This window comes from Hippocampus zosterae, chromosome 18 (assembly GCF_025434085.1).
Source record: "Hippocampus zosterae strain Florida chromosome 18, ASM2543408v3, whole genome shotgun sequence".
Taxonomy (NCBI): Eukaryota; Metazoa; Chordata; class Actinopteri; order Syngnathiformes; family Syngnathidae; genus Hippocampus; species Hippocampus zosterae.
The window spans coordinates 14,743,669-14,768,685 of NC_067468.1; the positions used below are offsets into that span (position 1 = coordinate 14,743,669).

Sequence of the window (25,017 nt, forward strand, 5' to 3'; positions counted from 1 at the left end):
CCATATACACACCCACATATTTCTTTACTACCAAAATTCAGGTTAGTGCGGAATCCGATGTTCAGTCAAAAAACATCATTTGCCGGATGAATATTTGCACTATTTTAGTCCATCAAGTGTGGTGGACAAACCCCGCTTTGGAAAAAGGCATTTCAAAAAGGTGACTCCCCCGGTAAGTGCAAAAATATTATTTTGCTCATTGGCTCGGAGGTTTTGAAACTTTAGAGCGGGGCCTGTTGCGTAACGGGCACACGGATTGCAAATCTAAACAAACGAACGAAGGCAGCGAGCGTGTTTGGATGATCGTAGCCGCCTTGATAAGATCTTCCTGGTGGATCTTGGCTCGAGGCAAGGAAAAGTTCTCTCTCTCCGTGAGGCCTCCGTACGACTCCGAAAATACAAACGAAAAGTTATAATGTAAACAAGGAGACGCACGAGAGGAATGATCAACCCAAAACATCGGATCTCCACCTCAAATGTTTTCAGGCTTGAGAGCGAGAGAGCATTCTTTGATCACCTTTCATTGTCTTTACTGCGGGAAATGTTTGCGTAATGAATCCAAATAAAAGAAAAAATTAGGGGTAAAATATACGATCGAGTCCCGGCAAGTATATGGACACACGAACATACACACCCAGTCAGGGGCAGAACCATATTTATCCGAGGAGAAACCTGGTGACCCCTAGACAGGATACTGACTCATTCCATCGTCACGGCACATAATGAACATGCAAACAAAAGGTGCATTGTCTGCAAATTTCAGTACAGTATGAGTGTGTGTGTGTGTGTGTGTGTGTGTGTGTGCCTCCTGTTATTCAGACCCACTCAGGAGATGGCCGCTTCCTACGTGTCACAGGATGCTCGACGCTTTGTGCGTCACTTCTCCGAGCTCCTCGACACAAGTGATGAGGTTACCCGCTACAGTCCCGGAACTGACTCTTGCCATCCCGTCAACGATTACGGCCAATTTTCAGGCTAACCTTTTAAATGGGCCTATTCCGCAGTGATACAAAAAAATACCAGCACCGGGGACTTTTTACGGGTGTACCGGGACTTCACGTGAGCCAACGGGCCCCTCGTTTGTTGTATGTAAAGACGACGGGTCTGAATGTTCATTTTTATCATTTGCAGAATTTCCAACTGATTTGTTATGTTGGTACAATTTCCGATTGAGATCTTTTTTTGCGTGGGTGTTTTTCAATTTTTTGTTTTTGTCAAAAAAAAATTGTCATTCTCGCATTATGTTTAAAAACCAAAGTCTTGTGTTTGACAGACAAAATGTTTGTGTTTGTATAATTTTGTGTGTAGAATTCTTAACCGTAGCTTTAGCTTTGTGCGATTTCCGATTCATTTTTGTGTCATCCAATTCTAAATTCCAAAATCCAATTCATCCTAACCAAATTTTGCTTTGTATGATTTCTGACTAAAAGCGGCGGCCCGGTAGTCCAGTGGTTAGCACGTCGGCTTCACAGTGCAGAGGTACCGGGTTCGATTCCAGCTCCGGCCTCCCTGTGTGGAGTTTGCATGTTCTCCCCGGGCCTGCGTGGGTTTTCTCCGGGTGCTCCGGTTTCCTCCCACATTCCAAAAACATGCGTGGCAGGCTGATTGAACACTCTAAATTGTCCCTAGGTGTGAGTGTGTGCGTGGATGGTTGTTCGTCTCTGTGTGCCCTGCGATTGGCTGGCAACCGATTCAGGGTGTCCCCCGCCTACTGCCCGGAGACGGCTGGGATGGGCTCCAGCACCCCCCGCGACCCTAGTGAGGATCAAGCGGTACGGAGGAAGAGTGCAATGTGTTCCTGCCATACCCCCCCCCCCTCCCGTTTTAACCTTTTGTGCCGGTAAAAGGGTGGCGCAAGTGACAAGCCGTTCGCAGAGGGAATTACCGTTAGAACCGCCATTGGTTTGATTCACGGCAAGCGCCGGTTGAGTCAACGACAAAACGTTTTCTTCTTTCCACTCGAGTCTACAAGTGCAATGACGCCATCGGCGCTTTTATCGTCAACCGCGCAAACGACCGACCCGTACGAATGCCAGGGCGACCGGCGCCGTCATCGCAAACCGCCGCACATAACGCGGCAACGAGCACGAGGCCGTCTGGATCGTCTCCTGCAGAATGTAAACATCAAGAGAAGCCTTCATTGTAGCAGTGACTTATGTAAGTTTTAACGTGAGCTTTGTTTTACGTCGGTCGATGACGTTTGGACGTTTTGTGTTTTGTTGTAAACACGCCAGGGTTTCCATGAGAGTAAATGTGCCATTCGTCAGAATTTGACATTGTTTTGTGCTGAGTGGATAGTTTTGTTGTGGTCCACTACAAACGTTCATATTGTAGTATACATTGTAGTCGGCGGCCATTTTATTGGAAATGGTTATGACGAACTACCGTTATCCTTTGAAGTCAAGATGGTGCCCAAGTAGGCAGCCGTCGGCAAGTGCTGTCAAAATAACGATATTAAAAAAATAAAATAAATACACCAGCACAATTAACATCCACTTTCTGGTTGAAATCACTCGGTTCAATTCAAAATGAAAGAAAAAAAAACAAATAAACAACACGAGTCGTATTTCAGATACTTGTCCGGTTTTTAGCTTCCAGTGGCATAAAGTAGAAAGGGAAGTTCCAAAACTACAGCGGGAGAGCACACTTAAGATGTTGACTGGAAAAGTCAGTTGGTGGTTGAATTTATTACGAGCTGTGTCGTCAAGCACCATAAATGGCAAAGCTTCGCAATTGAGTTTGTTCCAGTTTTTGCCAATAGACTCGCACGGCGGGACACCGCGTTGACTGTCCGCAGAGTTTGTTCATGTCCGTAAATATTTACCCGTTCACGTTTAGTATTTTTGCGCTGCCTGACATTGATTTGAACTTTTGTCCTGTGCCGGCCTTCTGCGTAAAGAACACGCGACTCTTGTGATTCAATTGATCAATTGACTGTTCCAGAACATGCTGGCAGTTACAAGTACGGCGGCCTGGCTCGGATTATTTTTTTTTTTTAATTCCCATTTAGACCAAACAACATTAACACTCATCATCAGCAGATATTTCAACACAGTTTCCATAAACTTGCAATGAAATAATCTTGGAAGTCTATTTTCGGCTACACTCACGTGCAGCAGTGTGATGTGCAGAGCCAAACCGTGGAGCGCGTTCAACAGAACAACACATTCGTCTACAGGGAGCGCAGCTGCGGTGCTTTACTCAAAAAAGGACTATTTGGGAATTTATAATTTGCTTCCCGGGCCCAAAATTAAATTTCCCCAGTGTGGGACGAATAAAGGATATCTTATCTTATCTTAAAATAATCTCCACTAATTGCTCAGGGCACGGAAGGGGAAGGGTCTTTTGCTGTAATGAAGCTTTGGGAATCTACGGGTGAAGATGGGTTCAAATTTCGGACTCATTTTGCAGTGTTTGTGTGGGTGTGTTTTGACGAATGTCATTGTTTTCATGATGAGGAAACATAAAATCCTGTCGTTTGCGCCTCTGACGACGATTTGAGGGTACATATCATTAGAAGTTATTTCATATAAACACCTCGTACAGTCTACATTTGACCTTTGACATTTGACGTACCAGACGACGGCCCGACTAATATTATATATTTTTTTTAAAACATGGAAACTTCATATTCTCTTTAAGTATTGCTGTTCCGGCCAACTGAAGAAATGAAGCGACACACATCATTTTTGTTATTGTAAAGTGTCCTTGGGTGTCTTGAAAGGCGCTTATAAATAAAATGGATTATTATTATTATTATTACTGTCTGCGGGTTGCCATGCACACACACAAACACTGCCCACACACGTTTACTTTCAGCCACAAGATTTACGGTCGCCTATGCGTGTGAGGGTGACAGATGACATTAAATAGTGGAAATGCGCTCCTTTGCCCATGACGCCAATAGTGGTGGTCCAGTTGGCCTCGACTCGGGCAGGACCAATCGTCTCGGGCCTTGCGTGAGACACCGCTGCTTGCTCACGAGCACACTCGCGGATGTACAACCTCAATGCCATTTAAGGCTGCCGAATGTGCTGACAGCCCGGTTGCCAGAGCGGCCAGATAAGGGAGGCGAGTCCTCACCTCAAACTCATCCCAAAGTGATTGAGTGTCATCCGCAATGATGAGCAAATTGTCATATAGAAGCATTCAAGGAGTGATAGGTTTGAATGTATGCATGTCACAGAGTGATAAGGAGCTCTCAACAACAACCCCGGAGACTTTGTAAAAGCCAAGAGCAGAATCAAAACACAAAAGCCACAAAGTCTCCTGTCTCAAACGCGCTTCTGACACAAAGAGGTTGTGATGCACGCTGCCCTCTGCTGGACAAATAGTGAAACTCTCTTGCACTGCAGTATTTGCAGCAAGGAAGCGGGACTCGGGAGTACTCAATGCGGACCACAGGGAGTCCACAGTTGAAGATCCCTGTGGTGACGACGAACGTGGAAGGTAGTTTGGTACCCCGATTCATAATTGCACTCAAGACTTGTACGCAAAACACATTAGATTTCCATATGCAGAGTTGAGCGGCTCAAGTTGAGCCAAAATTGGGAATAAAAAGGATGTACAAGACAGTTTTATCCATAGTTTTTTTTTCAGCCTTGGCCCTTTTTGTCCTTGAGTGAAGCAAACAGTGCAATTTAGTATGAAATAAATCAAGATGTGAAAATTGTAATGTATTTCCTAAAGTGCACTTGCGCCTTGTGGCCACTTGGTGTCACTCCTTTTATAGAATCCAGCGAAGTCAGCATGGAGCGGATCAAGCTTCAAGTCCAAAGTAACAATTTGGAAAATGGTTCCCTCGTTGACATTTTCAGTCAAAACGGAGAATTTGCCTGCTGGGTGTCATTTACTTGTAGCTGTGTGTCTAATAAAATGGCCAGTGAGTGTTCAATATTTCCCAGTGGTTTGTGTGGATGTCCATGACGTTGAAGGTTAAATTGAGGGCACACCGCGTGACTATGTGCCTGGGCTTCAGATGCAACGGGCTGTCAGTGACGCATCTCAGCGACTGTCTGAACACCAGTGTGTGGGGTGGTGGTGGGGTGGGGCGTGGGGGTAGGGGGGTGATGTCACACAGCCTCGTCTCTCTTTCGGAAATAAAAACTTGACTTAGGGTGAGTAGATGGTCATGGCAATGCTTCGTGCATAAAACTGCAGGAAGACAAGAATGCGTGTTTGCAATTAGATACGGAGGGTTGCCATTTCTATGTGTGTGTGTGCACTTTAGATTCAACTCATGACTGCTCGGTGGGTCAAATGTCAAGGGCCGAGGCTCATGAGAGAGTCTTATGTGCATTCTCACAACTAAATGACACAAGAACGTGTGTGTCGTTTCTGTGCGTGCATATATGTGTGTGTGTCTGCGCGGACATATGGATTTGATTGGATGTCTATGTGCCCAGCTTGGATTAAACTCATTACTTCTTGGTGCTACCGATGTCAAGAGCTCAGTAATGTGGTGTGTCAATTTGCGATGGGAAGATGATGAGATTCCGAGATCTCAGTTTGCGATTCCGTGTGTGTGTGTGTGTGTGTGCGCCTGCATCTTTGATCAAATTCCTGACAGCTTGCCGCTTCAAATGTCAAGGGGTCAGAAATCTGTTTCGTCAGTGAGGCATCCCCACAACTATAGGTAAACAAGTATGCGTGTTTGGGTCTCATTTTGCACGCACGGGCATTAAGATAACTTCATGATTATTTGGTGCTTCAGAGTGTAATTGCTCGGTTGTCAATATGCATCGTCGCTATTAAAACATTATTTTTTTTAATGTGTACTTTTAGTGTGTGTACCCGTGATTATTTTTTTTTTTTTCATGATCGAGGCATGTCAGAAAAGTTCCAGGACTCGGGTCACAAAATTTATACTACAAATCCAAACTACGAGTGTGAGGGGCAGGAAAAAAAAACATGGCTTCAGAGAGCTGAGGTCACAGCCGTGGAGCGATGAGGTTATAATGGGTACTTATTTTTCTTTACGGTTTGGTGCATGACCTTTGTGACATCTCTTCTGGAACTTCATTGAGTCGCCAGCTACAGGAATGTTGCGTGTTGAGTGCGGACCCGCTTACCTTCCTCCCGGAGAAGAGCATGCACAGCTGATGCATGGAGCCTCCGTTCTTGGTCAACTCCTTCTTCAGGGTCTTGGGCGAGGGTAGCGTCCAGCCGCCCTTGTGACGCCCGCCGGACGTCTCCAAGCAGTTGATGGCGTTGTCAGAGGTGAAGCAAGGTGCGCGGGGGTCCTGCAGCAGGCTGCCCTCGCTGTGGGTGCGTCGGCGCAGCGAGTTCTGCACGCTGAGGCCCCCGCCGCCGTGCTTCTCGCAGGTGGCGCCCTCCACCATGGAGCGCCGCTTGCTGTCGCTGCGCTGCAGGTAGGCGTCGTCGCTGTCGTCCTCTTCGGAATCGTCATCGTCGTCGTCATCGTCTTCGTCTTCCTCCTCCTCCTCTTCCTCGTCGTATTCTTCTTCGTCGGTGTTGGGCGAGGAGAGGGCGTCTGCGCTGAAAGAGCGGTCCAGGCGCAGCTCGGGGATGACGAATGAGGACGAGGAGGACGAAGGAGGGGCGTTTGTGTCAGGCGGCTCGGAAGCGTTGTCGTCGTCCGCGTTTGACACCAGCAGGTGGAGGTGAACTTCCTCTTCCCGTCGCTCCGCCAACTCCTCCGACTCGCTCTTCCCGCTCGCGCCCTCCTCTTCCTCATCCTCTCTCCTGTCGCCCTCTCTCCAGATCTCCAGCTCATGTCCGTCCACGCTCTTCCAGTCCTCGCCCTCGGTGGAAGGCGGAGGCGTGGGGGGCACCCTGTGGCGCTCCTCGGACCCGCCCAGGCTGCCGAGCGGCAGGTAGATTTCATTCAGTGGGCTGAACGGCTCTGAGGGGTGGGGGCTGCTCAGGGTCAAGGGTTCGGAGGGGCTGGAGGGATACAGGCTGCTCTCCTCCCCTTCGGAAGTGTGAGGGGGCAGGTGGAGGCGCACTTCCCCTCGATCCCCGCCGACTCCGCCCAGCTCGCAGGAGGGGGCGTCCACCTTTGGTTCCAACATCTGCACAGACAGACAAGAACAGATCGCTTTACGCATCAGAAATCACGTTTTGCGTTCATTCGGCGACGTCTCTGCCGCAAAGACCAACGGAGGTGGGCATTTACAACAATCGTCACCTGTCCAGAAATTCCGACGGAACGTTTGTGGGTCCCTGCCTGACGGATTCCAATCGGATTGTAAATCAACACACCCTCTCAGCCAACACAACACGTATGCACGATGCGTCCTTCTGCCCGTACTCACTCACCTTTAACCTCTCCCCGCCCACACAAGTGTCAGCGGTTGCATTTTTGAGTGGGCTAACAATAGTCGGCGCCCACTTGGTCGAACACGATTTTCAAGATGATACGTTTCCAATAAAGATGAATATTTAATGCACAACACTCGTGGAAAAAAAAAACACCACACACACACACACCCACAAAAACTGCTGATGCAACGACACCATATGGCGCCTGTACCTCGACTCATCGTTCCAGGAAATGAGATGGCAAACAAGGCTTTTTTTTTCTCCCTTTTTTTAACGTTTAATGCGTTATTGCTCATAACGGTCATGGCGACGAAGCGAAAGCAGCAAAAGATGAGCGCAACGCAGAGGAGCTCTTCAAATCTTATGGGTGACCATTAAAGTGAGTAAGAAAAGTCGATGCGCTGTGAAATCTCACAAAGCTTCCGTGGACTCGGAGTTGAAAACTTATTTGAAGTGATTTGAGAAACGGTATAAAAGAAGGACTTGACAGCAAGTTGGCCGGTGCCCACGGGGGCAGCTGCAACTCCTACAAAGTCAGCATAACTTTAAAGGCATTAAAATACAGCACATTAAAAAAAAAACAAGTGATGGGTGGCGTGGGCTGACAGTGTTTGCTTGCAAACCAAAAATGCAGGACTAAGACTTCTCGCGCTGCTTTAAAGGGGGACCTATGATGACAAATTGACTTTTTAAAGACTTGCAACTAAGTGCCCACCCATCGAGCGTGAATTGAAACAATAAAATCATTCTTTGGCTGATCTGCCTTGTTTTTAAAATGCGTGCGAGAGCGACCAGCAAATGTACGGCCTTAAGTGTACCCGTCGAATGGCGTGATCAACCAGGGCGGGTGAAGATCCAGAGACACTTTCAAGCAATGGCTTCGTGCACGAGAGGAACTACAATACAGAAAGCTCCCATCGGTAGGACAAGCCCGCTGTAATGTCAAGGCCCAAAAGGTAAGCAGAGCTGCATTACTTTCATGCAGAAAGGAAAATAATGAAGTTACGCAACTCCTCATGAAATGAAACACAAACTGGAACATCCTTAAAGTTACCACGACTACATAAAGCCAATTTAAAAAGCCAACAGAGACAAATACAGTCAGAAAGAAATACAGCCGCGAGCCCCGTCAGCGTCCATTAAGATACACACAGTTGTTATTTACTGGACTGCGTGAATGAAGAAGTCTTGCGCCGGTCGAGCGAATCAATCGTGTCTTCTCGGAATCTCATGAAGGGGGCTCATTGTGCCGGTCGAGGCTGACCCCTGATGAGGCGGCGCGGTCACAAGACGCTCGGCTCTAATTGCGAAGAAGGGTGTCCTCTCATGAAAAACGCGCGGGTCGCTGAATGCGGCTCAAATGACTTTCTGTCAAGTTACCGTCTCGGATACGTTTCAACTATTTCCTCGCTATGCAACGGTTAACGACATAGATCTCGTTAATTTGCATGCTTGGGATAGCCAACTAAAAGGCTTTGGATTTATTTCAGGGGTTGACTACGTAGCCATTTCAAAGGTCAATTTCCCAGTCGGATAAGCCAAGTCATTGACCCAAAATGGCTGTTTAAAATCAAAATGGCCGACATCCTGTTCAATTGCAGGTGCTATACGGTACTGTTATTTAAAAAAAAAAATAACAAAAAAAATATATATATATATATACATATATATATATATATTTTTTTTTAATAGATTTGGAAATGTTAAGCAGGACCAAGTATGTCAAGTATATTACAATTTTGATATTTTTTTTGGGAAAAAAACCCTGTGTCCAATACAAGTTCTTGTTTTTTGTTCAAAGGTTTTGTGGCCTCCTTGAATGGTTATTTTTATTTTTTGCACCAAGAAAAATAAAATAAAATAAAATACAGCACATGGTTGTCCATCGGCAGCCCTGATGAAAAATTGTGGGGTCTCGTTAGCATTGAAGTTGCCCATCCCCGATCGAAGGTTTTTATTGTTAGCAAAAAATAAATTGTTTGTATCAAAATCAAATAATTAGCTTGAAAGATTAGGCACTTGAAATACATTTTGATATTTCACAGTATCCAGTATATTCACATCTAGTTACAACTCGAGAAGACACGAGTGGCTGATCTCCATTTTTATGTTTAATCGTTTTAGTGTATTGACCTGATAAGTTTACATTACCTCTTTGTTTATTACATGTTTTAACACCCCCCCCCCTCCTCTCTCGCTCCCGCTTCCCCCCCACTCGTTCTCTCAAATGTTTGCACAGCTCCGCGGTCGGCGCTCAGGTTAGTTGAACCCACGCTCATGTAAATCACTTTGATTCGCTGCCGCGTCCTGCCGGCAGAGCACATCAATTATACAACACCCGATCGCCACGATCATGCCCTAAAATGTTCACTTGTTCGCACGACGGCGGCCGTGATTTAGCAGGTAGGCGAGGAATGTTTGGAGTTGGACGCGATGTGCTGTCCGAGTGGAAATGGGGAAGGAAGAGGCACGGGTGTAGAAGTAAAATGGATTTGTTTTGAAGGAAAGAAAAGCCCAAATGAGTCAGAGAGCTCGGGAGGCAATGTGATTACTTGAATTGATAAAAGCCAAATGATGATTGTAACGCCTCGTCAACGAGCCTCTTACTGTGACTCACAAGAGAGAATGGATGAGCGGACATTTTTGCCAGCTTCCTGTTTGGCTTAAAGGTGATCCAGATCTTTCTTCCGCCTCAGCCCTCTACTTAAACCTCCCTCCCTCGTGAGCACACTTAAAGGCTCCGTAGTGATGTTTCAAAGTGATGCAAGGAGATGTATATTAACAATGAAGTGCACTCACAGAATAGAACGAGAAGTTCCTCCGGGGGAATTCCAGAAAGGCAAACGTTCCATCATTCCACTCACTGGGCTTTGGTTTTTCTTTCTTTGTTAAAATGATGACCACAATGTATCCACAGCTCGGATTTTGTTGCATGGCATAAACGTAGCCTCCTGGTATATTAAGATATTTTGTGATGTTTTCTTTAATCAATGTATTTCTTCTCAGTGAAAAACTGCTTTGAGATGATTGCATGACTTGGTGACTTGCTTGCCTAAGCAATTTCAGAGATGGACTCTGGAGCCTGCTTTGACGACTTGAGAGATAAACTATTTAGCCTGCCTTGACGACTTCATAGTCTGCTTTGTTTGAATTGTCAAAACTTGATTGTGATCAATGCCACTTGATTACACAACAAACAGTGTGGCGTAGGGAGGGATGAGAATGGCCACTCACCCCTCCCGATGCACACACTTTAGAGGATAAAAGGAGGGGAGCGATGCTCCTCAGCAGAGTCCGCTGTGGGTTAACGTACGAACGCCCAGCTCGTATTGAAGCTCACTCTGCTGAGGGTGTTGGCTCTCCACCCTAATGGCATACGGTAAGAGTTCTTTAGCTTCATACAACTTGTTTGAACTGTGTTATCACTTCTGTGTGGGACCAATAAAGTGCCTATTGTTGGTAGCCAGAAGTGTCTTGTCGTTATTTCTGAGTGCCTATCTGCGACGATCCTTTATAAAACTTGATATTCATTCAAATTGAGTATCAGAAGTGTTTCAAAACACCTCCCCTCCCTGGTGAGATCTCAAGTACTGTTCCAAACACGTACATTGTGACCCATGTCGTGCACCCCAAAAATTTTTTTAAAATGGGTGACGCAAGACGGTGATCTTTCAATCATGTGATCACTGACCTTCACCTTTTGTCATGTCCTCACTAGAGAAGCTGCGACAGTTGAGGATATGGCGTGAGACACAATGGAGCCACCTGTCAGAAACACTTGGGCCCTCTCGCACACTACGAACACGCGACAGAGTCAAGGCTCCCATTTTTAAAGAGACATTTTACATTTGGCAAAAAGGGCGACGCCTGTATATTTGTGGTTGTTCTGTACTGTGACCCCCCATCCCCAAAAAAGCTGAAATGTATTCCAGCTTACATAATATTTATAGCATTGTATTGGGAGACAACGGATCGTGACTTTCGTCCACTAAACCGACTTCCACAGCGAATGTCAATGCCTGACTTGCTTATCGAATGAAAAATCTAACAGCAGCCATGTTAGTTTTGTGATTGGAAGTCAGCGGGAGTGGCTGGATAAGATGGCGCGGCCCATGTGCGCTACTTTGGCTCTCGTGACAGTTTGGACAATTTAGGACCGGCAAAACCGGTGGAATGTGTGACAACAGCTCAGCTGATCAACCTATCTGCGACCTTCGGTTCCTGTTATCACTGCGTGGCGGTTTTCAGAGGGCAAGTGTGTGTGTGGGGGGGGAGGGTTGTTCAAATTTGGCCCGGTGAAGCGTGCCCCTCACTTACGAAAGCACTGAAGGCAAATAAATGCCAGTGATGAACTGCAAGAAAACCTCCGGTTGGTGAGCCCGTCGATGAACGGCATTCTCGGCAACGACATCATGGCAGAAGTCCCTGAGACGGTTGTAAAACTTAAGAGAGGGTTGCGCTTTTATGTTGATGGACTATTAAGAGGATGAAGGTCTACCTACAAATTCAAACACTCGAGGTAATGAGCCGCTTATGCGTCTTGGGAAAGCGATCCGGAAACGCGGGTCAGGCTTGGAAATGACGACGTTCATCACAGGTCCCCGAAAGGAGCGTTGATTATATCCGTCCATTATTCAAACCATTTAGTATATTTATTGATATTCTTAACACATGGTGCCTTATGAGTGAATATTATCAATATGTCATCAGGATTTCCTTGTGATTGTCTGAAAGTCCAATACTGGTAACGGCGATAGAAGTGTGCGGCCACACACTCACACACACACACACACACACGGTCACATGTGTGACCTCTGTCCTAGTTACCATGACAATGAGAGACCTATCCCAAGGGAGCAGCTGTCCTCTAGCGTGTCGCCTCCAAATGTTACAGTTCCATCTCTGAACTCTGTCATGCCACCTCTTTCCCCTCAATTTCATCGGGAGGCATCTCACTCCCGTGTTGCCTTTCATTTCCTCTGGTTGTATGTGGCTAAAGCGCAGTATTAAGGCGCATCCGCGCTGGCCCTGCTCCTTTCACTTTAGTTACAGCAACATTAATGCTTCGACGTAGCCACATGCCAAATCTATGCACAGTCTCAATAAATCTGACTCAACTCAATTAGCAAAGCGGTTAGAAAATAGGCGGCTGCCAAACATGCGTTGCTCTTCCACTTCCTCTCGCAGCCATTGCGGTTGCCTGCATGCAGTCTGTCCCTCCCAGAGTGCCCTTTTGCCCCCCCCCCCCCCAACTCCCAGCTCGATTTGCATGACACCAAGTTGGCTGTCAGGATGTTAAGATTGGAATCCAGAGTTAAATTTGGCACCAGAATACAGTGGTCCCTCGCTATTCGTGGGGGATAGTGATCGATCCCTGACACAGATGGTGACAATCTGCAATCGGCACCCCAAAAAATATATATATTTGCCTATAGTTTTGTTGTAATAAAGCATCTCAACTCCCATCAACAAAGTTCTTTGGCATAAAGAACGCTCAACATGTAGCAAAACACTACTTTTGTCAAGATGAAGCTCCTCAACATCAACATAGTTCCCTGGTACCAAGATGCCTCTAATGTATATCGGTGAGCGTCAGCTTCTTAAAGCTCAAGGGCGATGTGGCAAATCAGAAACGGGCTCTCGAATCACCAGAAAATCGCATGCCTTAGAAAAATTGCCTAGAATTTGGGAAGACGCTAAAATAATTGGAATGGACGCCCGTGTGGGGACCGTGAGTGTGTGTCATCTCGATACATCTCTATGCTATTGTAAGACATAACCATGGAACTAAATGGCTCCCATTGTTTGAGATTAAATGTGCACATTTTATCATCACAAGCCATGTATTCATTTCCATGCAATGTGTTCTTATATAAAGATACCACACCGGGTATGCCGACGCGGCTTGTACGGCGCACGACATCAACAATATGCACTCGGGTGATTTGAGAGCCATTATCGTTGTATGCAAGAGCGATAAGGCGCTACGGCGGTGCCGTATAGCTGATCCCTATAGCGGATCCATCTCGGAATGGACTTATGATATGCGTCGGCCTCTTTTGCCCCCTTTGATTTTGATGGACGGAAGAGCGATGATGCAATCGCCGTCATTGCTATATCTACGGCGTCCATTTGGATCGCGCTTAGAGGACAGGATATGACGGGCAACGGAAGCGGGGAAGAGAACGCGTGGTGTGCGGGGGGCGATGGATCAATGGAAACAAGGAGGTGCTACCATTATTGAAGACTGACTTCATGGTTCAGGGGAGATGAATTTCATAAGCCATTTCATATGTCATTCAGAGACTTGTCAATCAAGCATTTTCAATGTTTATGGGGGTGGGGGAGAAGATAGATAGATCGATCGATATATAAATGAGTGGTGGTAGGCTGGTGGTCCAAAAGATGCAAAAGCATTATTGATAGGCTCTGAAAGTTCACCGTGAGAATGTCATTGACGTTTACTTGGCATTGCTGCGTGACGCCAAGCAGTTGAAGACAATGTGACCACTGAACACGTCTGCAAAAGGCCTCTCGGGAAGGAAAGAAAGAGCCGCGTGTACACTAAACGCGCGATTGCGCGCGCATGCTTTCAAATGAAGTCGGCTTTTGACAACACCGCATTGATTTCCAGTGTGGCATCAAAGACGGGGCTGGTCTTCTTAAAAGCCTCTTGTTCTCGCTTTTCATGACCGTCATAATGTGGATGAGGTTTTACAGACTATAAAGTTGGCTTGAATATATGGACTGGAAATGTCGAGGAGAGCGTTTTTTTTTTTTTTTTTTTGGAAAGTACCATTACAGGTGCAAACTTTTCACCTCGACATTTATATTGAATGACTTATGAGACGCATTACAAAAAAACACTCCTTTAAAAAACTATCTCTCCGTGTCTTGGTGCTCGGCTAGAAATTTGTAACCAATCTAAATTCACCATGCCAGCAGGTGGCACTTGCAGGCAAAAAAAAAAAAAAAAAAAAGGCATCTATTGACTGCAAAGCCTAATCACGAAGAAACATCTTCTGTGTGACAAATAGGGACCAAGAAAAGGCTTTGAAGCGCCGCGTTGTTCCACGATGAGCACGTAACAAACAGCTCATTGTCCAAACGAGCGAGGCAAAGCTAATCAATCACGCCGCATGCGAGTCCGTGTCTGCGTGTTACTGTGCGTCTTCCATCGATCAAGGACGAGCGGAAAACGCCGGATCTGAAGGGGAGGACACATCTTCAATTCAAACATCTCATGTTAAGCTCATCTTTACAGTCCATTAGTTGTCCATCCACAACCCCCCCCACCCCAACTCGCGTGTGAGCCATTCCTCCTTAAATAAGAGAATATTCCCCATAATTCCCCCGGTGAGGATACCAGAAAGGCAATTACACCCAAGTGAGCTTCCGCTCCGCCTGCCCCCTCCATTCCTATTTGCGTTGTCGCTCTCTCGTGTCTCTATCGCCCTGTAACATGTTTTTGAGAGTCTCTCTTCAACATTTTTGCTTGCCCCCCCCACCCCCCCCTCCCGGACGGGTTATTCCAGTGTCACTTGCGGCCTGAGCTGTGATGCTAACAGCGCTGAGGGTGAACACATTTTGTTTATCCCCCAAATCAGGAGGAAATATTTCTGTTATGCTAACAAACAACAACAACAACAAAAAAGAAACAAAAATTAGAGAAGACCAGAGGCGCTCATGCCACAAGTGCTTGTCACGGAAGATTCCCAAGCAGAAATAAGCCTTTATTGCTTTTCTGTCATGCACATCTGTCCAGTCATATGAGCAAACCACTCCCTGCCCAGCGGGGGACAAAAACAACACTTTTTTCCTTCTCGCTAGGACAAAAAAAAAGTCATTTATCCAACGGACACCCCCCCCCCCCTTCCTACCTGGCGAGAGGAAGTCGTCCCAAGTTTTGCAGTCTGCTAAAAGGTCACGAAAAGCGCTCCGTGCGTCCCCATTCAAGTGGCCTACTTCCTTTTCTGTCAAAGTGAGCGTCGGCAGCGATAGCTGCGTGCGATTGTGTCAGTGTGGGCTCGGCCGACGAGAGAGAGAGAGAGAGAACAGAAGTGGAGAGGATGGAGAGAAGAGGATGGGGGAGTGTGTGGAGGGTGGGGGGTGGGGGGGGCAAGGAATTAGAGGGAGGAGAGAGCGAGTACCCGCGAGGCAAAGAAGGTGGACTCCCGAGTCTTGGTAACGAGAAGAGACAGTCGAGCACGGAGAGGAACGAGCGTGTAGGTTTTTTTTTTGGGGGGGGGGGGGCGGGGATGCCAACTGGTCCGCAATGAACTCAGCGGATGCATCGCATATGACGTCCATTGGAGCTTTCTCAACCCCGTTTACTAGCCGTACATTAACAGTGTTGGTGATAACCACCATCATTTATTCATTCATTCATTCATCTTCCGAGCCGCTTGATCCTCACTAGGGTCGCGGGGGCTGCTGGAGCCTATCCCAGCTGTCTTCGGGCAGTAGGCGGGGGACACCCTGAATCGGTTGCCAGCCAATCGCAGGGCACACAGAGACGAACAACCATCCACGCTCACAATCACACCTAGGGACAATTTAGAGCGTCCAATCAGCCTGCCACGCATGTTTTTGGAATGTGGGAGGAAACCAGAGCACCCGGAGAAAACCCACGCAGGCCCGGGGAGAACATGCAAACTCCACACAGGGAGGCCGGAGCTGGAATCGAACCCGGTACCTCTGCACTGTGAAGCCGACGTGCTAACCACTGGACTACCGGGCCGCCCCATCATTTATTATTATTATTTTTTTTAAACGTTTTGGTAAGAGTTACGAAACCAGCACGTAGAAGCTCTTTATCTTTCATGCTGAAAATCGGCCATCTCTTCACTCACTCAAATTTTCGGAGCCAAGCAACTTCATCAACAAAGATCAAACCCCACCAAATCTCGATTCAATATCATCGCTTAAAAAGTTTGCGAGGGGGTGTTGTATGAACTTCATATTCGTCACATGACGACGACACCATGACGTAATGCAGGCGCGTGTCTATCAAGTATACGTCAGGGATAATAGTAACAACGGCAGTCGTGTCATGTGACATGTAGCACGTTGGCTAAAGTGCGGTTCTGTCGCATCACAGCGCGTGACAATACGAGCTCGTAAATCAAATCTATTCTTGCTCTCGCTGTCGTCTGGGCCACGGCGCATATGATTCGAGCGGCTATATATAGACATGTTTGCAAACTATAATTGCACTGAGTCATGGGTTGCCATCGTATTCTTGACATGAATGGCCCATTCTGGCCCCAGCGTAAACAAAGCGTCGGCGGGTGACATCATCACTTTCAAATGCTGCTTCCATGTACAGCGAAAAAGGCAAACTGACCGACTTAAATGGTTGAAACGTACAAATACAGCCAAACTTTTTTCAGTTCCAGAAATAATAATTAACTGGGATGTCACATCCTCATTTTAACGATGAATTCGCTGCAAATTTCCTGTGATTGTTTTGACCGTTTTTGATCGGCTCGCTCACGCTAGCAACAGCGACCGCTTTCTCATCTGTCGGTTCTGATGAAAATCACAACAACAACAACAACACATGCATAGCCTGGTCACAAAACACCAAAAGAGCAGTTTGGGTGAACGTATGCTACATTTGGAAGGAAAAAAAATTGACAAAAAAAACATTTTGTTACCAAGCGGAACTTCCGCTTGGTGACAAAATGCGGCGATGGCTATTTGACATCCACTGACATGAGCCGTCCTTTTTTCTCAAATAGAGGCTATATTTTGATAAATAACACGCATGCTGTAAATACGTATCGTTTTGTGTCTGCATGAAGTCACAAATGGCGCCGGCTCGGCACTTGATCGGCATCACAGCAAAGTTCAAAGTTTCATTTGATCTCCTCTTGGTGACAAGCAGTCAGCCCGGCCGGTACCTTCAAAATGTCACAGCGCAAAGTTTCGTCATGTTTATAGTTGCGCAAAACGCCCTTGTGATGACATCACAGCTTCTTCAATGCCCTCACGCTAGCCATGTGAGCAAAAAATGAACATTCCATTTCCGGACGTAAGCAGAAAAATAGGTTGGCTCGAGCCTGTGGCCTTTACAAAGCATATAAGGACTGTTTTTATGTCAACTACTACGCTGCCAAAGGCCCAGATCAACAAAAGTGAAAGCTACAACTTTATCTTGGCCAGGTATGCGGAGGACGACATTCCCCGATGGCCAATATTGTATCAACAAATGTGAAAAATAAATCCTGGCCCACTGCAACTATTAAAGGGCTCTGTCGACCACGACTCTCCATGAATAAATTTCTGGACTCTCACAATGAAAACACGTTTCTTCTATATTTTAGTCTTAGCTCTGTAAACCACCACACAAGTAATTGCCATTTTCCTACCTCAATTTTGCATCTCATTTTAAGAATCATGACTTTTTCACTGAAGAAATCAAGTTGTTGTTTTTTTTTTTAAATTACCTGCATTATTTTTTGGAGGGTAGAGAATACGACTTAACTCACAAAAAACAAAGATAATAATAAATTGCACGTAATGAATGTGCAACTCAGAAAAGAGCAACACACTCCAAGGAGCTGCAGCTCCGCTAAGTGATCCCAAATTAAAAAAAAAAAAAAAAAAAAATTAAGAAACGCATTCTAATCCCATCTCACGGAAATCACATTGTCATTGTTCTAACCGACACAGAAGCAAAGACGCCAAGGCATTACCTTCGACACAGGCATCTGGACGCACAGCTGGCTGCTGTGCAAAGAACGCGCACACACCCACACTGGCGCACACACCCAGATGTGCAGCTAATCCAGCGTCCCCCCCCCCCCCCGTTGTGCGCTGTCCTTTTTCGGAAACGCTTCCGTGCTTCTCGTCTTGGCTCGGGCTTTGGGGATCGTACCGCCAATGTGTGCAAAAGCAATAGTGAGCGAGCGAGACGGTGCGGTAAAGCTCCAGGCAGGTTGGGGTGCGGGGTGGGGCGCCGGAGGAGCTGGCGGAGGGGGGCGGGGGGGAATTCAGTGAAGGACAGAGCGGGGGGGAAATAAATAAAAGAAGAACAGATGAGGCTGAGGTGAGCGGGGATGCTTAAGCGTCTTGTAAACACAACGGGAAAGACGGTTCTTCAAAGATCAAATGCTCAAAGTAACTCTCTGCAGAGCAAAGCATCCAAGTGTCCTTCATTCCGTCCCCCCACCCCGTCCCCCGGCTCCCTCTCGGTGAGCTATTTTTAGAAGTTACAAATCAAAGCCGTGAATCAAAACCCACCGAATAGCGGGACGTTATGCGGGCCCACCCCGCGCACGCACACACACACACACACACACACACCTGACTCAAGGGTGAGGCGTGCAAGATCTCCATCAGACCTCATCGAATCAAATGCTTGTCAACAACTTAACAACTGTATATCTAAAATCATGTTGAAAACACTTCCAGGTTCATTTTTAAAGCGGTTTATCCAACTGGCTTTGGGGTGAACCCCGGATTGGTCGCCAGCCAATGAGCATGCACAGCGACGGGTCAATTATTGTCTTTAATCAACCTCACATGAACGTTGCTAGGTGGGATACAGAATATTCTCTGGGAAAGTCACCAGACATTAGTTTAGCTCTCCGCTACATGCTACTTAGCTTAGCATCTGCTTGGTAAAATGAAATTGAATAAGTCATTCATTCATTCATCTTCCGAACCGCTTGATCCTCACAAGGGTCGCGGGGGGTGCTGGAGCCCATCCCAGCCGTCTTCGGGCAGTAGGCGGGGGACACCCTGAATCGGTTGCCAGCCAATCGCAGGGCACACAGAGACGAACAACCATCCACGCTAACACTCACTCCTAGGGACAATTTAGAGTGTTCAATCAGCCTGCCCCGCATATTTTTGGAATGTGGGAGGAAACCGGAGCACCCGGAGAAAACCCACGCAGGCCCGGGGAGAACATGCAAACTCCACACAGGGAGGCCGGAGCTGGAATCGAACCCGGTACCTCTGCACTGCAAAGCCGACGTGCTAACCACTGGACTACCGGTCCGCCTTGAATAAGTCATTTGATTTTTTTTTTCTATTGTACATAAATATTTGGAGTCGTTTTTTCCCCCACAACACAACATGGCCCACTTTCTGTTCTACGGTTACCGTCACACTTTCTTCCTATGCCATCCGTGAAACCCTCCCGTCACAAAAATAGTCCAAGTAAAATAGCTGAAGCCTCACCGGATTTGCTGAGGTCTGCCGTGAAATGCTGACCTTCTCATGCCACGTGTTTGGAAGTAAATGTTACATTCCACTCAACTTAACTAAAGCAAATTCAATTATTCCAGCCCGACAGCATGCTTGGCATGGCTTCATGTTTTTCCGGGGTGAAGAATGCATGTAATTAAAATTGAACGCGGACGTATCTCGTGCTCGGCGAAGCCCTCTTGGGGTCGAGCCCGCGCCTTGCTCCGGTTCGAACTCGCTCTGCTCCGTTACACAACACACTTATGAATAGTTAAACTGGAGCTAAAATAAAGCTAAACAGCAGCCCACCGAAGGGAGGCCATAAATGTTTAAAGACGATCGGGGGTGAATGAATCCACCGCAGGCTGCTGGCTAACATAACATCGGCGCGCGAGTGTGTGTGTTTGTACGCGCGTGCGTGAGCATATTTAGGAAAAGCTAAACAGGATGAAAGATTAAGTGAGCCAAACGAGCGGCGAGAAGATGGCTGAGGAGATAGTGTATGCACTTGGAGCGGGAGGAGCTGAACGAGAGACAAAACATTGAGCGAGAGGGACAATTTTGTCAATTAGCAAATAAGCTTCCAGCAGACGTAACCGCCGACGTGCGTTGATGCTGCGCAGAACTGCAGCTACTTTGCTCTCATATCTAAGCTACGTTCATGACACGGACGCTAAAGGTTGACAGAGAGAGAGAGACCTAAGACAAATTTCCGATGGCTTTGTCGTACTGTGTTGAGTAGCGCGACGAGCTAAGCGCTACTGGCTAATCTGAGAGTCGTCACACGCGGCTAACAAATGGAAAAAGAAAAGCCGTAGTGGAAGACGAGGAGACAACTCAGATCGCGATAAAGAAGTTTATCGCGCTTGCGAAGAAACATGGCAAAGGACAGTCCGGGACATTCGTCTTCTTAATGAGCGCCATCAAACTAAAGCGGCCGCACCGGTTTATAAACAACTTTGATGGATTGAACACAATATGAGGCAAGGAAAAGTTCTGCTCTCTGCTTCAGTGGTCAAATGTTTTCGGGGGGGGGGGAGGGGGGGGGGTTCAATGTTGAACACCTGGCCAAGTTGACACTTGTGAAAACAAATTCAAAAAGTTTCGGTACATTGGTTGACCAATTCCGATTTTAAAATGACTTTTTACACCTATGAAATCATGAAAACGATCCATTTGCGGTCAAACTGTCGGCGAGAAGCAACATTTGAACATTCGTAGCGGTCATAAAAAGCGGAACAATAAGTCAAGTATAAGAATAAAAAATAACAATCATAATAATAATAATAATAATTAAATGATGTGAAGGAAAATTGTAAATAGTACTGCGATTTATCCATTTTGTGTTCATATTGCATTTAATTGAAAGATGTTGTTGTTTTTTTCTCTTTCTTCTTTCTTCTTTCTACATACATTCTTGCTGCTGGAGGCTGTAAATTTCCCCAGTGTGGGACGAATAAATGATATCTCATCTTATCTTAAGTCAAGTCAAGTCAACAGTATTTCTCGAGCACTATCTAACAGCCATCGCTGCATACAAAGTGCTGTACATGTACATAAACATTAAGACGAATCGGTAATAAAGGCGGTAGAAAGCACCAAGCAGTAAAATCAAGAACAATAAGACTATCACTGTAAAAAAAAAAAATCAAACTAAAATAAAGTAAAACTGCTCAATGAAACTGATTGCGATGACGAATTAGAGGTTAATTTATCCATTTTACGAGCAAGATGGAACTCCTCCTCAAGTTATTCTAGTTACATAGCGACGCGCATTAAAATATTTGCTTTCGAGGCGGCACCAGCTCCTCTGTAAAAAAAAAAAATGTAAATCTAATCCTTACGTCCCCAAAAATAGCACACAGAGCAGAGAAAGACCGAGTGAAGCAAAGCCAAAAGCAATTCACCCGTGTCTAATTACAGTCGAGACAATGAGCAGGAACGCGCGTTTGCAGCAGGGGAGGCAAAAGACAGTACGAGGCGTGCAAATGACGTATTTATTGGGCTGCACAGATGTTTCGGGAGCTTTAATTATTATTTATGTTTCTATCTAATGAATGGCAGAGCAAAAGCCAAATAGAGGACATGCACCCGCGTACTGAGCAGCAGCAGAATCACATCTTTACAAAAATAAAAACGGCAATCATTTGGATTGAGATTGAAATGACAATTCTTAGAATGAATTGTTCCGCGATTTCAAAACCGAGTATTTATTCTAACGACTCCAACTCAATTACTCAAAAACGGGGCGCGTGTCGCTGGAATTTTCCAACGAAAACACCGGGGTGACCCCACGCAGCCGAAAGAGAGCAGCCCCTGGTTTTTGCATGTAATTACAAAGTGCCAAAGTGGACCGAGCATCAAACTATTTGCCTCCGAGGTAGCGCGTACAAAAGCAATCAAAAGTGAACTCATTTGTTCAATACGATTAAAAGCAAACGGTTCCTCGCCCCCGGGACGGCACGCATTTAGATCGAATAAGATGTTTCGGGAAGAAAAAAAAAAAAGGGGGAGGCGTAATCGGTGAAAGTGAACGAGGGTTTACATCAGCTGGCGTATGATTATGAATTAACGGATATAATAAATCGTGCTTGAATGTAGGCTGCTCCGAATAACATGAAAGGCACTGCGCAACGTTTGCGTTTGTGATTTGACGCTTGGTGGAACCGAAAGGAGCTTCTTATTTTGGGAAAAGATTACAATTACTACTACAAATCATTAAAAAAATAATAATAATTATTATTATTATTAGGGATGGGCGAGTATCAACACCAGGTATCGGTATTGGGCTGATACTGGCCTTATTTTAAGGTAGCGGGTACTCGTGCAGTCTGCGATACCGAGCGCCGATACCGAAGGCTAAAAATATATCTCTGACGTCGAGTTAATCCATCTCAGCAGCAGATGGCGCCACACCGCGGCAGTATGACACATCATCGAATGCTCAACCGCGTCCGAAAGATTTTGTTGACAATAGTTTGTCATTGTGTTCAATAAAATGAAATAAAATGTCAAAGTATCAGTACTGGTGAGTACTCAAAGAGTGAATTCTTGTACCGGTGTCAGTCTGAAAAGAAAAGTGGCATCAAACAACCCTAATAATAATAATTACATGTATGTGGGGAGCTAAATGACATTTATAGGAGTCCAAAGCTATTTTACACTTGACCGGATTAAGACGACAGCGTTTGGTGATTAGGCGCACCGGTCGTGCACGATCCGCGTTCACGTGATCATAATGTGAAGCTTACGTTGAGTGTTCAAGTGCCCATATTGTATCTGCTGATGAAAAGAATTTGGAGCGAAAGGAGGTATTCGCGCTGGGAATCCAACGCAATTAAGCTTATCGGTGAGCAAAATTCCACCAAGTAAACCAAACAGTATTTTTAAGACAACGGATCAGCTTTGTGCGCACACAAAATGCCCGAAGCGGTCACAGCCGTTTTGTACAGAGCGAGGTGCTCGCTATCAGCTGATGCAGTTTAAGCGTCGAGGAAAACTAAAAGCACAAAGCATTAAAATTTGTCGTATAAAGGCGGAATTAAATGACGAGTTGCTTTCCGTCGAACGAGAACAGAAATCCTTGATTAAAAATGAAAGCATAATATGCGCTATACATCTTGACCTAATATTTTTAAACAATATTTTCCCTTGAGAATTGTTTGTGAGCGCTGTTAAATTTCATTTGGTGTCTTGGGCAGTGTTTTTTTTTTTTTTTTACTGTGTTTTACTTTGAGCTGTCAAATGTAATAAATAAATACAGAAAAATTATTCTTAAAGCAATTCAGATCCTGGTTTTGGGTGCGCTATTCAAACATGATTTTTTTTAGGGGACTGGGGGGTGTAGCTTTGTCATTTTAGTGTAATTTAAGAAACACAGATGAACCAATGAGTAACCCCTGGCAACCTATTTTCATTCAATACAGCCAAAATAGTTTGGAAATATCACACACTGTCATACCGTGTCGCTAGCTTTTTTTTTTCACTGTTCTTTTTAAACACCTTTCATTTTTGACTTCTCTCCTCGGGACTTATTGTACCTGCCTCACACACACAAACACACTCACACACTGCGAATTGCTCCTCTCGCAAAGCAGCTTTGCATACGATTTGCTGAGCAATTACTATGCACGTGATTGGTTGGCGTCTTTCCCGCATGAGTCCGTTAACCACCACGAGGATAGAGTGCAAAAGTCTATCAAAACGACCTCATTATCAGGACTGCAGTCCCTCTGTGGAAGAACTGTGGACTCGGGAGTAAACGTCATGACCACGGCTCGGGTCAACACCACATAGAGAAAAGAAAAAGACTCATTCAACCCCCCCCACCCCCCGCCCCCCCGACACCTCACTCATTGAGATAACATGTGAATGAGGGTGCACATGCAAATATATGCACACACAGATTCATGTCTTGGCCGTATCCTGTCCGGGCCAGAAACGAGCGGGGAGAACACACACACGGGACTTGCCCGGGAGTGTCCGGGAGTGACCCTACCTGGTCAAAATGTTGAACAGCGGGCTCCCTCCTCTGAAGCTGGAGCTGCTTGTCGATGTTGTCCTTGAGGCACTGGCACACGCGGCGCTTCTGCTCGGACGAGTACGCTTCCAGGCTGAGCAGGCAGTCGCACTTCTGAGGGCGGAGAGACAAAAAGCGAGAGAGACGACGGAGAGAGGTGAGCAACCAGACAGGCGGAGGATTGAGATGGTAAGCGGTGGAGAAATAATGTGAGGTGTTGGTCGTTCATTAAAATTGAGCATCAAGTCAAAACGGACTCTGACTGTATTTCACAGCTGCTATCAAACACACACACACACATGAAAGACGATACAAGATGGATATATAAAGTAGATTCGTGTTAGGGTTAATGAGGTTGGTCAAATTAGGAGGATCTGACCATAGGTAGGTTAGGGGTGGGGGTTTAGTCTGGTTAGTGTGATTCATAGGACTCAGTTTGGGTCGGTAGTAATGATATGCACTGCAACACAAAAGATGAGGTCATCCTTTATTGACGACAGAGTTATTTTTTTTAACCCTTTCATGTACCCTGTGACCTGATATTTCCAATCGGCGTATCCTCACTGAATTGTTATTCAGCAACTTCCAAGTTAACAGTATGGAACGCCCGACACGATTGCAGGGTGTTGGGAAAGTCGTTCACTTCGAGCGTGATTTGGTGGGACAAATCACATCTGATTGTATGTCCATTTGGGCTCGGCCTTTATGACACAGCAGCCTGGCCAGGCGAAATGTGCTAGCATTAGTGAAATAAGATCATAGCCCGGGCGCACTTGAGACAGAATTTGATATGTGGACCAAGAAATCAATAGAGGCCTGCTGGGAAAATGCATGAAACTACGTATTTGACCATCGGCGGTCAGGACAGGGGAGCGGCTGGTCTGAGAGCTTTTCATCCACAAAGGGTTTAAATTGTCCTGTGGTCGGCATCATGAATCGAGCATTGGCTTTTGTTTGAAACCTGAAATGATGCCAGGCCTCAAGATGCACGGGTTTTAAATGGGAACAATGTCGAA

General features: G+C 46.0%; 1 protein-coding gene across 4 annotated transcripts in view; it reads right to left on the reverse strand.

Moving 5' to 3' along the window:
* rgs3a (regulator of G protein signaling 3a) overlaps nucleotides 1-25,017 on the reverse strand; it is a 72,896-nt gene that overhangs the window by 18,293 nt on the left and 29,586 nt on the right. For 2 of the 4 annotated variants that reach the window (XM_052050450.1, XM_052050445.1), the window contains 2 exons: nucleotides 23,981-24,115; nucleotides 6,072-7,034 (listed from right to left, as the gene is read on the reverse strand). In XM_052050450.1, coding sequence (XP_051906410.1) covers nucleotides 6,072-7,034; nucleotides 23,981-24,115 — 1,098 coding nt within the window. Of the gene's footprint in view, nucleotides 1-6,071; nucleotides 7,035-15,164; nucleotides 15,318-17,984; nucleotides 18,000-23,980; nucleotides 24,116-25,017 lie in introns of those variants that run through there. The other 2 variants (XM_052050446.1, XM_052050447.1) reach the window with 2 other exon arrangements.